Here is a 13079-nt window from a genome sequence, read left to right on the forward strand (position 1 = left end):
TGGCTTTCTCTTCCACATCAACCAGAAAGAATTAACTTCCTACAAGCAGGAAGTTTCACACAGAGGAAGTTATACCTATAAAAATAAGCTGTAATTAAAATATACGATTTCAAAATTAAAGTGGACTGATCTCTGTCTGTGTGTTTTATACACAAATGCTTTGCAGGATCTGAGTGAAATAATTAAGGAAAGATTTAAATCCAAACAAAGTTTTCTTTCTAGATTTTAAATAAATTCGAACTGACTTATTTTGATTACGCGTTTTAAAGATCTGTTTTTAGGATAAAGTTTAACTGTTGGACCTGCTTTATCCGACCATTCTTTTCTTCTGACACAAATCCCTTTTAGGATCTCCTAATAGCATCTGCAAGATTTACTGTTGAGAAAAGTTAAGATATTCCATTGAAATATAATCTTACTTTTTGATTACAAAATGTATAAAGGTTTTTAAATGATGGCCTTAAAAACTGTTACAACGAGTGACGTATGTTTGATAATGAAACAAAAACATGTGTGAAAGAAACAGCACGCAGAGCTATGACAAACTACAGAAAATCTGTAAGTCACAATCTCAGTATCTGGCCATAGGATTATTGTCAAACCTCATTATTCACTTCAGAGAGCATTCAGTGTGTATCTTGGCTTGTTGCTTATACGATACAACAGTAAAACTTCCTCTTTCAGTATCTTCAAAGTCACATCTGCTAAAGATCTCGTACCCTAATGTATGTAATTTGTGAAAGCCCAAGGTCATGCCCTTATGATTTAGACATTCTGGGGGGAATAAAACTTGTACTTAAATTATACATATGGCTGTTAACAGATAAATTTAAAACAATGTATTTACTCTTCAGCACATGTGCTGCTCCTCCAGCTGACTCTTCAGAAGCCAAGAAGCAGTTTGGGGGCTTTGAAAAATGCCATAATTCTTAGTGCAAAACGTAGAAGATGCTCAGCTGTGTAACATTACTTTTAAAAAGAAAACAGTTGAAGCGACGCCAGTGCCAAAGTGTGTTAAGAGGGTGTGGATTTTTATGTTTTGTGGAAGTTTTAGTTATATTTTAGCTATACAGGCTGTAGTCTAAAAGACGTGAGGGTGACTATGTTTTGTGACCCAGAGGTGAGCTGGAGAACATAGGAAGTAGAAGGGATGGGGCAGTGGATGGCTGGCCTGGACTCAGCTGGTCTGCGCCTGGATTTTCTCATGTCCAGTCCACAACTGGGCCACCAAACGCAACCAAAAGGAGGACTGAACTCTGGGTGAAAGGCGAGCTCGATTTTCTTAAACAGAAGGGGAGGAGGAAGAGCAGGCACTGAACTTTTCTCTTTAGTGACCAGTGACAGAACCCGAGGGAACGGCAGGAGGATGTGCCACAGGAGGTTCAGGTTGGACATGAGGAAAAGGTTCTTCACCCAGAGGTGCTGGACACTGAACAGGCTCCCCAGGGAGGTGTCACGGCCCCAAGCCTGACAGTGTTCAAAAAGAGACTGGACAACACCCTCAGACACATGGTGTGAACTGTGGGGTTGTCACATGCAGGGACAGGAGTTGGACTCGATGATCCTTGTGGGTCCCTTCCAACTCAGGACATTCTGTGATTTTTATTGTGTTTGTAAGGAAAACTTCACTCACTCTTGGGTTATTTCATTTTCTTTTCCATCTGGAGAGTCTCCATGGTTTGTTCTCTAGAGCAGGTGCCTTGTGGCAGCTGTCAAAGCACAAGGTGGAGAGACCTTTGGCAGGGGGAGACGGGGTCAGACAACCTCTCCTTCAGCAGGGGCAAAGCTGTTGAAAGGAACACAGTTGGCCCAGATACAACCAGCTTTTCCCAGGAAACATGAATTTGTGATGTGTGCATGTGTGTGTGAGCATCTGCACCCAGGAGGGAAATAAGTCCGGCATTACCTATGGCATGCGTATTTGTTAAGTCTGCGTACAATCAGAAAGGAAAAAGAGCAAGCATATGAATCCCTTCATGAAGTAGCGTAGAGAATACCAAACTGCAGTATTAATAACCTCCTGTTATTGAATGCTCCATCTGTTCGTCATGCCAACTTATCCTCACTCAGAGCACTCCCCTTGTCATAATATTTTGTACCACACTCCCCTCCCTCCTCAAAGCAGCAGTTCCAGTTCAGAACTAAACACTTGCCCAGTCATGTAGCCCCACTGAGGAAATGGTCACATTGCCTTTATCTGTTGATGTGTATAAAACAAAAAAAAAGTAACTGAACTGTAATTTCTGCATTTTCATTTTCCACTATTAAGTTTTGCTGGAGATACTTCCATATCCATATTGGTATTCACAGAAATAGCACTTGTGGTTTAAGCGTGTTCTACCCCTAGCGCTTGTTCCTGCTGATACTTTGCCTCGTGGCAGCTTAAGTAGTGTGGGGGGGGAATGGAAAAAAAAAAAAATGACTATTTTTCTTCTAACAGCTTTGATATGTATATATTTTTATATTTGCTAACATCTATAAATGGCAATAAAGTGGTTAACCACTTTAAAGTGATTAAAACCAAATTTGTTTATTTATACAAACCCCACATGGGGCGCTTGGCGAGATGCTGCCCTCGTTGATGCACAGCGAGAATCCAGAGAAACCAAGTTGTTTGAGCGATGCCTGAGACATCCAGACTGAGCCACAAAAGGATTTCCCATGAATACAGGAGGAAAATGAAGTCAGAGGCTGCATAAACTTGTCCTGGGAGTTACCTCCCGAATGTGCTGAATAATCCTACAAACAGGACCTGGAGAATGATGGGGAAAATCAAGTTATTGGGAAGCTGGAGGTGAGTTGGAAAAGGCTGCCTGTGAGCTAAAGTCCTTTACTTGGGCTCTGAAGGGATTCCTGAAATCCATGCGATTTGGAGGCTGAAACCACCATTTATAACCTTTGGGTTCAAATATTCCCAAAACAAACAAAACACCTCAAAAAACACAGGAAAATCTGCAGGTAGAAGCACAGAAGAGATGATCTGCGCCTAGTATTAGCCATGTCATTTATCAAGTGAATTACTAATGAATGCTGCCCAGAAGCCCCTGTAACTATTTGTATTAGCTACCTCTAATATACCGATCACCACAGGTAGCGTAGGTATTGCAAACCGATCCTGCAGAATCCAAAAAAACCCTCTAAAAATCTTATTCTCTACCCCTTCCCTTTCCACACTCTAGTTTTTAAAAATCACCTGAATTAACTCTGGGATTGCCCCGCAAAACAATTAAAAATGTGCAAGAGGAGGTGCTGAAACGTGGCGTGGGGAGCTTGGAGCTTCCAAGGTGTGGACAGACGGACGCCAAGCCGCGGACAGATGGACGTCAGCCTCACTCCCCTCAGCGAGGACACCCCAAAATCCTCTGGCGGACCCCGCAGCTCGGCCACCCGCTTGTCCTCGCCTCAAAGTCACAGAATCACAGAATGTCAGGGGTTGGAAGGGACCTCGAAAGCTCATCCAGTCCAATCCCCCCGCCGGAGCAGGAACACCCAGATGAGGTTACAAGTCAGCAGGAGCTTTGCCATTTCCCTCCACCTGAAGAGAACCAGGCCCGATTCACCGCCGAGCTCAGGAAATTGCACCAGTATCTTACTATTACCAGAGGTTGACCTGTCCTTCCCCCCCACAGTCGTTATCTGAGGGGGCCCTGGCACCTCTGAGGTGCTGCTCTGGCAGCGCGGGTTTGGGGCTGTTTGCAGCTGACAGAAACCGCGCTTTTATTTGTGGAAAAAAAAAAAAAAAAGCAAGAAACGGGGTTTTCGCTCGGCGGGTTCCTCTGTGGGGAGGGGACGGAACGAGCGAACGCCCCGTGTGCTTCCCGCCGCGGCTCCGCTTCCCCGAAGGAGGACGAGGCGGGGCGGCTGTAGGAGAGGCGGAAAAGTTTGTCAGAGGGATGGAGCCCGATCTCCCGGGGCAGAGGCGCAGGAAAACTCGCGGCCATGGCGGCGCCGCCCTCACCCGCTCCGCACCCGGGCGGGGCCGCCATCAGCTGACCCAGCCGGCCGCGGGGGGCGCCGCCATGACTTTGGTTGTCGTCCGCCGCCGCTGCTTCGGCGTGGAGGCCAATGGCGGGCTGTGGGGGGACCCCCGTGACCGCTGACCCCGGCGCTTCAGCACAGCCGCTGCTTCCCGGCCTTTCTTGTCACCAAAAAGGCGTCTGTTGGTTCCAGCAGCCTTAAGCACGATACAAATTAGTGATTAATTTGGTGCCGCCAACAGTATGGCAGAATTGGCCCTTTTTGTCGCCCATGGGGCTTCCCAAGGGAGTGGGTCCCAGCGTTGCGTCCCGGGGACCCCCCGTGCGGGGACGGGGACGTGAGCTGCGGATGGGGACACCCCAGGGGGGCTGTGCTGGCACAGCGGCATCTGACATTAATAAATTGGTGCTTTTTCATTGAGAGACTGGGGGTGAGGAGGGTCCAGCTATGGCTGCCCAGTGCTTTGGGCTTGATTAGAGTTGGCAAGAACATCCCCGATGCAGAAGAATACTGGTGTTCAGCTGATTTGCTGCTTTATTTTTCTTTAAACCCATCCCTGTTGGCCACTCAGTGACACAGGAGGCACTACAGCTCCATTACAGTCACTAGAAGCAAAACTAGAGTGTTCATTCTTTCTTTTTTCCTTTCTTTTTTCCTTTCTTCCTTTATTTCTCTCTTTCTCTCTTTTTCCTTCTCTGTTTCTTTTTCTCTTTCTCTCCTTTCTCTTTCTTTCTTTCTCTCTCTCTCCCTTTTCTTTCTTTCTCTCTCTCCCTTTTCTTTCTTTCTCTCTCTCCCTTTTCTTTCTTTCTCTCTCTCCCTTTTCTTTCTTTCTCTCTCTCCCTTTTCTTTCTTTCTCTCTCTCCCTTTTCTTCCTTTTCTTTCTTTCTTCCTTTCTTTCTCTCTCCCTTTTCTTCCTTTCTTTCTCTCTCCCTTTTCTTCCTTTTCTTTCTTTCTTTCTCTCTCCCTTTTCTTCCTTTTCTTTCTTTCTTTCTCTCTCCCTTTTCTTCCTTTTCTTTCTTTCTTTCTCTCTCCCTTTTCTTCCTTTTCTTTCTTTCTTTCTCTCTCCCTTTTCTTCCTTTTCTTTCTTTCTTTCTCTCTCCCTTTTCTTCCTTTTCTTTCTTTCTTTCTTTCTCTCTCCCTTTTCTTCCTTTTCTTTCTTTCTTTCTTTCTTTCTTTCTTTCTTTCTCTCTCCCTTTTCTTTCTTTCTTTCTTTCTCTCTCCCTTTTCTTCCTTTCTTTCTTTCTCTCTCCCTTTTCTTCCTTTTCTTTCTTTCTCTCTCCCTTTTCTTCCTTTTCTTTCTTTCTTTCTCTCTCCCTTTTCTTCCTTTTCTTTCTTTCTTTCTCTCTCCCTTTTCTTTCTTTCTTTCTCTCTCCCTTTTCTTCCTTTCTTTCTCTCTCCCTTTTCTTCCTTTTCTTTCTTTCTCTCTCCCTTTTCTTTCTTTCTTTCTCTCTCCCTTTTCTTCCTTTCTTTCTCTCTCCCTTTTCTTCCTTTTCTTTCTTTCTCTCTCCCTTTTCTTCCTTTTCTTTCTTTCTCTCTCCCTTTTCTTCCTTTCCTTTCTTTCTCTCTCCCTTTTCTTCCTTTCTTTCTCTCTCCCTTTTCTTCCTTTTCTTTCTTTCTCTCTCCCTTTTCTTTCTTTCTTTCTCTCTCCCTTTTCTTCCTTTCTTTCTCTCTCCCTTTTCTTCCTTTTCTTTCTTTCTCTCTCCCTTTTCTTCCTTTTCTTTCTTTCTCTCTCCCTTTTCTTCCTTTTCTTTCTTTCTCTCTCCCTTTTCTTCCTTTTCTTTCTTTCTCTCTCCCTTTTCTTCCTTTTCTTTCTTTCTCTCTCCCTTTTCTTCCTTTTCTTTCTTTCTCTCTCCCTTTTCTTCCTTTTCTTTCTTTCTCTCTCCCTTTTCTTCCTTTTCTTTCTTTCTCTCTCCCTTTTCTTCCTTTTCTTTCTTTCTCTCTCCCTTTTCTTCCTTTTCTTTCTTTCTCTCTCCCTTTTCTTCCTTTTCTTTCTTTCTTTCTCCCCTTTCTTCCTTTTCTTTCTTTCTCTCTCCCCTTTCTTCCTTTTCTTTCTTTCTCTCTCCTTTTTCTTCCTTTTCTTTCTTTCTCTCACCCTTTTCTTCCTTTCTCTCTCTCCCTTTTCTTCCTTTTCTTTCTTTCTCTCTCTCCCTTTTCTTCCTTTTTTCTTTCTTTCTCTCTCTCTCCCTTTTGTTCCTTTTTTCTTTCTTTCTCTCTCTCTCCCTTTTCTTCTTTTTCTTTCTTTCTTTCTCTTTCTCTCTCTCCCTTTTCTTTCTTTCTTTTTCATCCCTGTTCATCTATGAGAGGGGAAAGCCTGAGCTGAATCACACAGAATAATGGAACACCAGAAGCGCTGATGCTTTTGGGAGGGTGTCGCAGGGAGGGTGTCGCACACATGTGCCCTTAACTTCGTTGAAGTTTTAAACGAAACAAACGCGGCTACACCAAGCCCTTAAAATCAGCTTCAGCTTTCGGTGCTCGTGGGCCCGCTTCCGCCCGCCCCGCTCTCTTTCTCCCTTTCCCTGCCTTTCCTAGAACCAGCAGATCGAGCCGGGGCGCGGCGGAGAAAGAGGCGGTGGCGGCCGCTGCCCCCTCCTTTACGCGCTCCCCGCCCAGCGGCGGCGCGCGTGCGCGCGGCGGGCGGGGGGGGGGGGGGGGGGGGGAGGGGGGCGCGGGGCGGGCATGCGCGCGCGCGGGCGCGCGCCCAGGCGCCTCAGTTCAGGGGCGCCCACGGAGCGGCCGCCATATGCCGCGGCGGCTGGAGCGCGGCCCGCCAGCCTCGCCGTCGCGGAGCGGCCGAGCCCCTTCTCCCGGCCTCCTCCTCCTCCTCCCCGCGGCGGGCCCGGCCGGAGCGTTTCAATGGGAAGTTCTCACTTACTAAACAAGGGCTTGCCTCTAGGTAACCGCCTCGCGTCGCGCCGCGCCGGCCTGGTCGCGGCGGTGGGGACCGGGGGGGGCGGTGAGGGGAGGGAAGAGGCGGGTGGGGGGTGTGTGTGTGGTGGGGGGGCGCGATCGGCCCCCGCCGCGCTTTGTGTGCCCGGCAGCGGCCCCTCCGCGCAGCCCCCGCGGCGTAACTTTGCCCGGGAGCTGCTGGGGGAGTCGAATAAATAAATAGAAATAAATAAAGAGGAATAAAAATTAAAGGCGCAGTCGGAGGATTAGAATTCGGCTGAGGGTACGATCATTTTTAAATTAAAAAAAAAAAAAAAAAAAAGTGAAACGGCGCTAAAACTGAATCCAGAATGTTAATTTGGGGTGGGTTTTGGTTTTTTCGGGTTTTTTTGCTCTTTCTCCCCCGGTCCCGTTCGCTCTTGGGGTGAGCGCTGCCCTGGCTTTGAACTGCGGGGAAACGCTGGTGAAGTGCCATGGAGGGAAAAAAAAAAACAAACAACAACCAAAAAAAGCTGTGCTAATATTTCAATAAACAGGAAGTTTAAAAGCAGCGTTTTATTGCTGTAAAAAAGTGCTTAAGGGCCTGGTTGGTGAAATGATTTTGCTAAATGTGTGGACGGGTTATATGTCTGAGAGGTAAGGCTCTTCTCTGTAAATTTCTCTTTTCCTTTTTTTCTTTATTTTATCTTAAATATTGTGCTGGCAAACGCGTTTATGGATTGCTGCTGGTTTTTAAGGTAGCATGAATAATACGCGTGGGGTGATGTTACAGATATGCCTCCAGAACTGCTTGGCATAAATTATCATGTTAATCTGAAGGTAATTTTTTTTTTTAATTTCCTTTCTTCCACCAGACATAAGGAGACAGAATGTCGATTGTGTTTATAAACATTATCATTTTGTAAGCAAATGATACCGAAATAAGGCTACAAAGCAGAGAATGAGCCTGTTTACCATGTAGTTATGAGTCAGTCTGCTCTGCTGCTTTGTCTTCCTCTAAAAAATTAAATTTGAAAGTCAGGATTTCAGTTGTACCGATCTGGACAGAATAGTGGTAGAAAACACTGTTACCAGCAGTGATCTTAAAAATTTCACCTGTTGTAACTTAAATGAAACAATTTAACATCACCTTATATTTTAATAACTGTTGTGCTTATCAGGAAGAATGTTTGCTTTTAGGCCATGATGGAGCAGCTAAAGATAATTATCCTTTTAGCCTCATTGGAAATAATGAGGCCTAATAAACTAAAGTGAATGTGTACTTTTTTTCCTAGTGCGTTAAAATTATCACATTGGTGATGTACATACGCGTTTCAAGTGCATCACACTGATTCCTTCTCCTGGGTCTTAGAAGATGTAAATATTCTTATTTATTAGCATTCGAGCCCCTTGGCAAGTAGCCTGGTGCCCTTATTAAAATATTTTAAATCTCATTATTGAACCCCACTAGGAGGGGAACAAGAAGATACTAAGAAAAATAAAATCTATATTTCATTCATTTTAGCTGAAATCCCATTTTAAGAGTCTATATCCTTTATAAATAAAAAGGGTTCAAAAGCTCACAGTAGTAGGAAGATAATTGTCCAGTGCATCTCTTTGTTCTGTGTTCTTATCTGTTTTATCTATTTTTAGCTGTGCGTTGGTGAAGCAGGCATGTAAAATTAGCAGCCCAAACAGCTAACTTTAGTACGATATTTTATAACGTTGCTCTTTATTGACCTCCAAAGGCAGCGAGGTTTCAGTAGTGGAATTCCTTAATGTTTGACAAATAATATCCCCTTTGGTTTATTATTATGTCAGCCTTCCCGAGAGTAAGGTAGTAACAGCATATTTTGTCCATTTCGATTTTACTGGTGTATTTCAAACCAAAATGAAATAAAGAACCCGCTGTCCCCAACCTGCCAAATTTTTTTGTTCTGAACAAGAAATAGGTGGTTTTGGGGTGGTTGCAATTCATAAACAGAAAAGAGAAATCAAGAGATTTAAACTATTCTCTCATTTTTGTTATTGTTCATGTAAAATAGCACTTGGGATATGAATGGAGTTTCTCTTTTTATTCTGTGGCATCGAGGGCATAAACTGGTGTAGGGTCAGTGGTGTGTTCTCTGTCTTTCTGTAAACCCCCCCATAACGTAGATCCAGTATTTCTCCATCAAGTTATGTGTTATTTTATTACTGAATTGGTAAAAAAAATAGTAATTATCCTGAGAACTGCTGTAGTCACACTCAGTAGAAGAGTTTAGTCAATGAAACTGCTATTTTGTATTGAAACTACTAAAGTCACCTTTGAATATTTCAGTTCGGTGTTGTCATGTAATAAGGAGTAGCTGGAGCATGCAGCTTTTGAGCATGCAGTATACGACCTGTAAAAAAGCTCATCATTGTAAATATTGTATATTCTGTGATGCTTTATCATAATGTGGAGTTCCTGATAGCGTGACAAAACAAATTGCAAGTGTCCTTAGGTTTGTCAGTTTGGTTAGCTCTTAACTCGTCCTTCTGTATCGTAAAGATAAACGGCATGTGCCCTTTGTTAAAAATGCGCAATGCTTCAGTTTACTAATCTCTCTGTTTCTAAGAGTTATTGTTTTATTTACAATGTAAACAGAGCGGTCGCAGTACTTAGCCAGGAGCGTGATCCGAGAGATTAGGATTGGGCTGGATACTGTGAAGTGTTATTATACAAATACAGCAGCACACTTGCCAACGTTTTGAAATGTAGGATCAATCCCTCCTTAGCAAAGAACATCTACTGCTGATCGGTGACTAAACTGGCTTGTCTCTTTTGGGGAGAAAGTTGACATTATCATGAAGTATCTGTTTACATGAATACCATAAGAATTAAAAACAAAAAAAAAAAAACAAACAAGCAAAAAAAAAAAAAAAACAACAAACAAACCCCAACTTATTTTACAAGAAAGTAGTTTAAACAGGGCTAAGTGTATGGCAAGGCACAGATTTAAATGGCTGTTAAGTAAAGATGCTGAGAAGCAATATGATCTCTAATTTGCTTATGTGAAATATAACACTGAAACCACGCAAACGTTTTGCACTACAATTGCTTGTTGCCATTTTGTCTTTTCTTACCCGTGATGAATTGCTAATAACTAGGTTTCCTGAAGCTTATCTGGAGAAGTTGGCTACTTTTGTGTTAGAGACCTGACTTTCAGAGTAATATTTAGGTTTTTGCCTCCCGACCCAGCGGGGAGCAATGATGAGGTGATACTCTCCAGCATGTGTCAAGCTTTCAAATCCCCGAGCAGTTGGCAGGAGAGCAGCAGAGCAGCCTCGTCTGAGGCTCCCTGACCTTCTGGCCCCATAATTATTTATTTAGTGAGAGAGTGGAGATGGAGTTACACGTTTAATGCGTGTCCTAAAACTTAAGGTGAGGATAAAAGTTGTAGTACATAGCCCTTTAGCCTTAGCTGCTCTGCAGCACGTGCTTTCTCTCTGCCAGACAGTGTAGCAGCCGATTTACTGTTTGGGAAGAGGGAAGTTCCAGCTGTGTTTTGGGGTCTCTTTCTCCCCTACAGCCTTGAGAGCAAAGATGATGATTCATCTTAATCTACGTTTTGATCAGGAAAAGATAGCAAATGTGCATTGCAGATAAATCTAAAATTAACATTTCCTGCTGAAATATAAGCCTTCGCTCCCTCACCAGCATTCCTCTGGGAAGACTGGAGAAACACAGCAGCATTTCCAGTTCTGGTGGGCGTTTTAGCATCTCTGAGCTGTGATTACGACACGATCTTTTGTGAGGCACAGGAATCCTCAGCCCATCTTCCCAAAAGATTAGTGTGCTCAGAAGTGTTTTGGGAATCTGATAGCATGAATGCATTGCCTGAAATTGATGTGCGACCTTATGTGGTTGTGTTGTGGGGAGGGGGAAGAGGAGTAAGTGTCTCAAAAATTGTTTATGGTGTGAAAAATGGTTCAGTGAGTTCCTGGATTAGGCTTTTTTAACTGCTTCTTGGGCTCCGTCCTTTGATGCTCAGCTTTGGTTTGGTGGTTGAAATGAGTGAAAACTTCAAATTGTTTTTAAACCCAATCAGAGACCTATCCAGTTCCTCAAGGAACACGAGGCAGTCCCTGGGTTGGTCTAGTTTGTGCTGCCTTGTAGGTGATATCGCAGCCCTGTCAGGGGCAGGGAGCGTTTGGGGCGCATGTTGGGGACAGGGAGCGTTCAGGGTGTGTTGAGCCTCTGTCACACCCCAGATGGGGGACAGGAGCTGGCGGAGGGATGGCCACCCAGACCGAGGGCTCTGCCTCTGTGGGTGCTGCAACAGGCAGCGCCTTTAAAAAGAAAAAAAGTAATAACAATTAAGAAAAGCTCACAAGGTAAATTTATATTCCAAATAAAAATAAATCACTCAAAAGAAACATCTCCTGGAAAATATCTCTATATTAGATGAACAGGTTATTTTTTTTTTGATGCGCAAAACGTAGCATGTTTTTATTTGCCATAGCATAACAAGAATTTAATTTTTGAGGGAGATGATTATAAATTAACTTGTCTCTTCTATGAAATATTTTTGTCATTTCATCACAAACATATCATGTTTCCTACATTATTATTCTGTTTACTAATTATCTAGTTTGTGTCTAATCCACGAAATTGGAAATTGACATTGTTTTGGGGTTGTGTTTTTTTTTTTTCCTTTTGAACTAAACATTGTTACTGCTATAGCTGTTTCATGTTGGTCTTTATTTTGGGTGACCATTGCTTAGCTCTGCGTTTTCATCTTTTATTATACCTGCCTTTTTCAAGGGGTTTTTGGAGGATCCTTTGTGCAGTGTAGGAAGCCAGAAGGGATTGTCTACAGAAGGCAGAAAAAAACTGCCCTTGGGGCTGGGGACAGTCGTTCAAAGTTGTTGAAAGCTGGGAGGTTTTTTAGTATAAAGCTTTTTATTTCTGTGACATACGAAAGCTTTGTAGCTCCAGTATTAAAACACGAGGTAATACGATTACATAATTTTGCTTTATGTTAGGTATTCGAAGGCTTATTTTAATAGTTGTATTTACAGGCCAGTGGACATCCCTTACCCGAGCCCAAATCACTTTCAACGAGTAGTGTCACCACCGTTACATAAGTCTGGAATGAAAGTCGCTCACGCTTTCTGACTCTCTGTGTGTGCCAGAACTTGCCACGTTACCCCTCCTCTCTTTGTCTTTTTTAGGGGAGCCCTGATGCCAACTTACCAAAAAAAAAAAAGTAACGGAAGCAGATAAATGTTTCTTACTTGAGTCACAATTCCAAATTCCTTTTTTCAGTCCAAACTTCTTATTGTTGGATGTGCACTAATGCTTTTCCTGAACAGCCCTTATATTTTTTGACAGATTCCATGTTCTGCTGTTGTATGTGGACACACCCTGTGATAAGGTCTGTCCCAGCGGGGTGTGCTAGGAGCTTTGCAATTAATTCTCACAATACCATGCGCAACCTGACAAGAGCATAACTATTTTGCTGCCTTTTAAAGCAAGCGTTGCTTTTGCCACATTCTGCGCTCGGTTGATGCATGACCTTCAGAAGCGAGCGGTGTCTGTAGCTGGGAAACCGCACTGGGCAGCCCAGTGTTCTGCATGTTTACCTGAATCTGTCTGGTCTTCTGCAAAAGCGATGTAGGCTGGATGGTCAGAGCAGGGTCTAAACACAAGTAGAAAGGGGTTTAGAAAAGCCTGGTTGTAAGGGCAGCAGAAGAGTGGTCCTGCTTTCTGTTTTGCTTATGTCAGAGCCATGTGGGGGATTGTCCCTCCCACCCTCCAAACAAGATCAATAGGAATTAATTAGCCTGTGGCTGCCTTCTGATGACAGCAGGAGTGGCAAATCCGACTCTGCCGGGCTCTCCCTGCTGCCGTATCCCTTTCCTATGGCAGGAACACGCGCCGTGTGCCGCAAAGCCTTGAACATGCCCAAGGTGCTGTCGTGCATCACGCTCAGCCAGTGCACTAGGAAGCCAGAACACAGAAGAAACCCAGGAGAGAAGCAGCAGCGTGGGTTATTTTCATCATCTTCTACTACGTGCATTTATTTTTTTTTCACTCTGCAGAATGTCATCGTAGCCCCTGGGTGAGTCAGAAGTTGAGAGAACGAGCCAGAAAGGAGCTGTAGTGAGCTGAGCACTGCCAGCCCCGTTGGGCTGATCTGCAGGAGGGTTTGCAGGCGGGAGCGCTGCCCGGGCAGCTGTTACTCACACGGACAGTCAGCGAGAGG

At 44.0% G+C, this 13079-nt stretch overlaps 1 protein-coding gene across 6 annotated transcripts in view; it reads left to right on the plus strand.

Moving 5' to 3' along the window:
• Positions 1-13079, plus strand: part of CTBP1 (C-terminal binding protein 1) — a 254878-nt gene that overhangs the window by 181507 nt on the left and 60292 nt on the right. Inside the window, exon 1 of one of the 6 annotated variants that reach the window (XM_082052081.1) lies at positions 6653-6874. The exons of 2 other annotated variants lie outside the window; for them this stretch is intronic. In XM_082052081.1, coding sequence (XP_081908207.1) covers positions 6658-6874 — 217 coding nt within the window. In that variant the 5' untranslated portion in view covers positions 6653-6657. Of the gene's footprint in view, positions 1-6652; positions 6875-13079 lie in introns of those variants that run through there. 3 more of the 6 variants (XM_082052080.1, XM_082052085.1, XM_082052084.1) reach the window with 3 other exon arrangements.

Source organism: Streptopelia decaocto, assembly GCF_964273445.1.
Source record: "Streptopelia decaocto genome assembly, chromosome: 4".
In the NCBI taxonomy this organism is placed as follows: Eukaryota; Metazoa; Chordata; class Aves; order Columbiformes; family Columbidae; genus Streptopelia; species Streptopelia decaocto.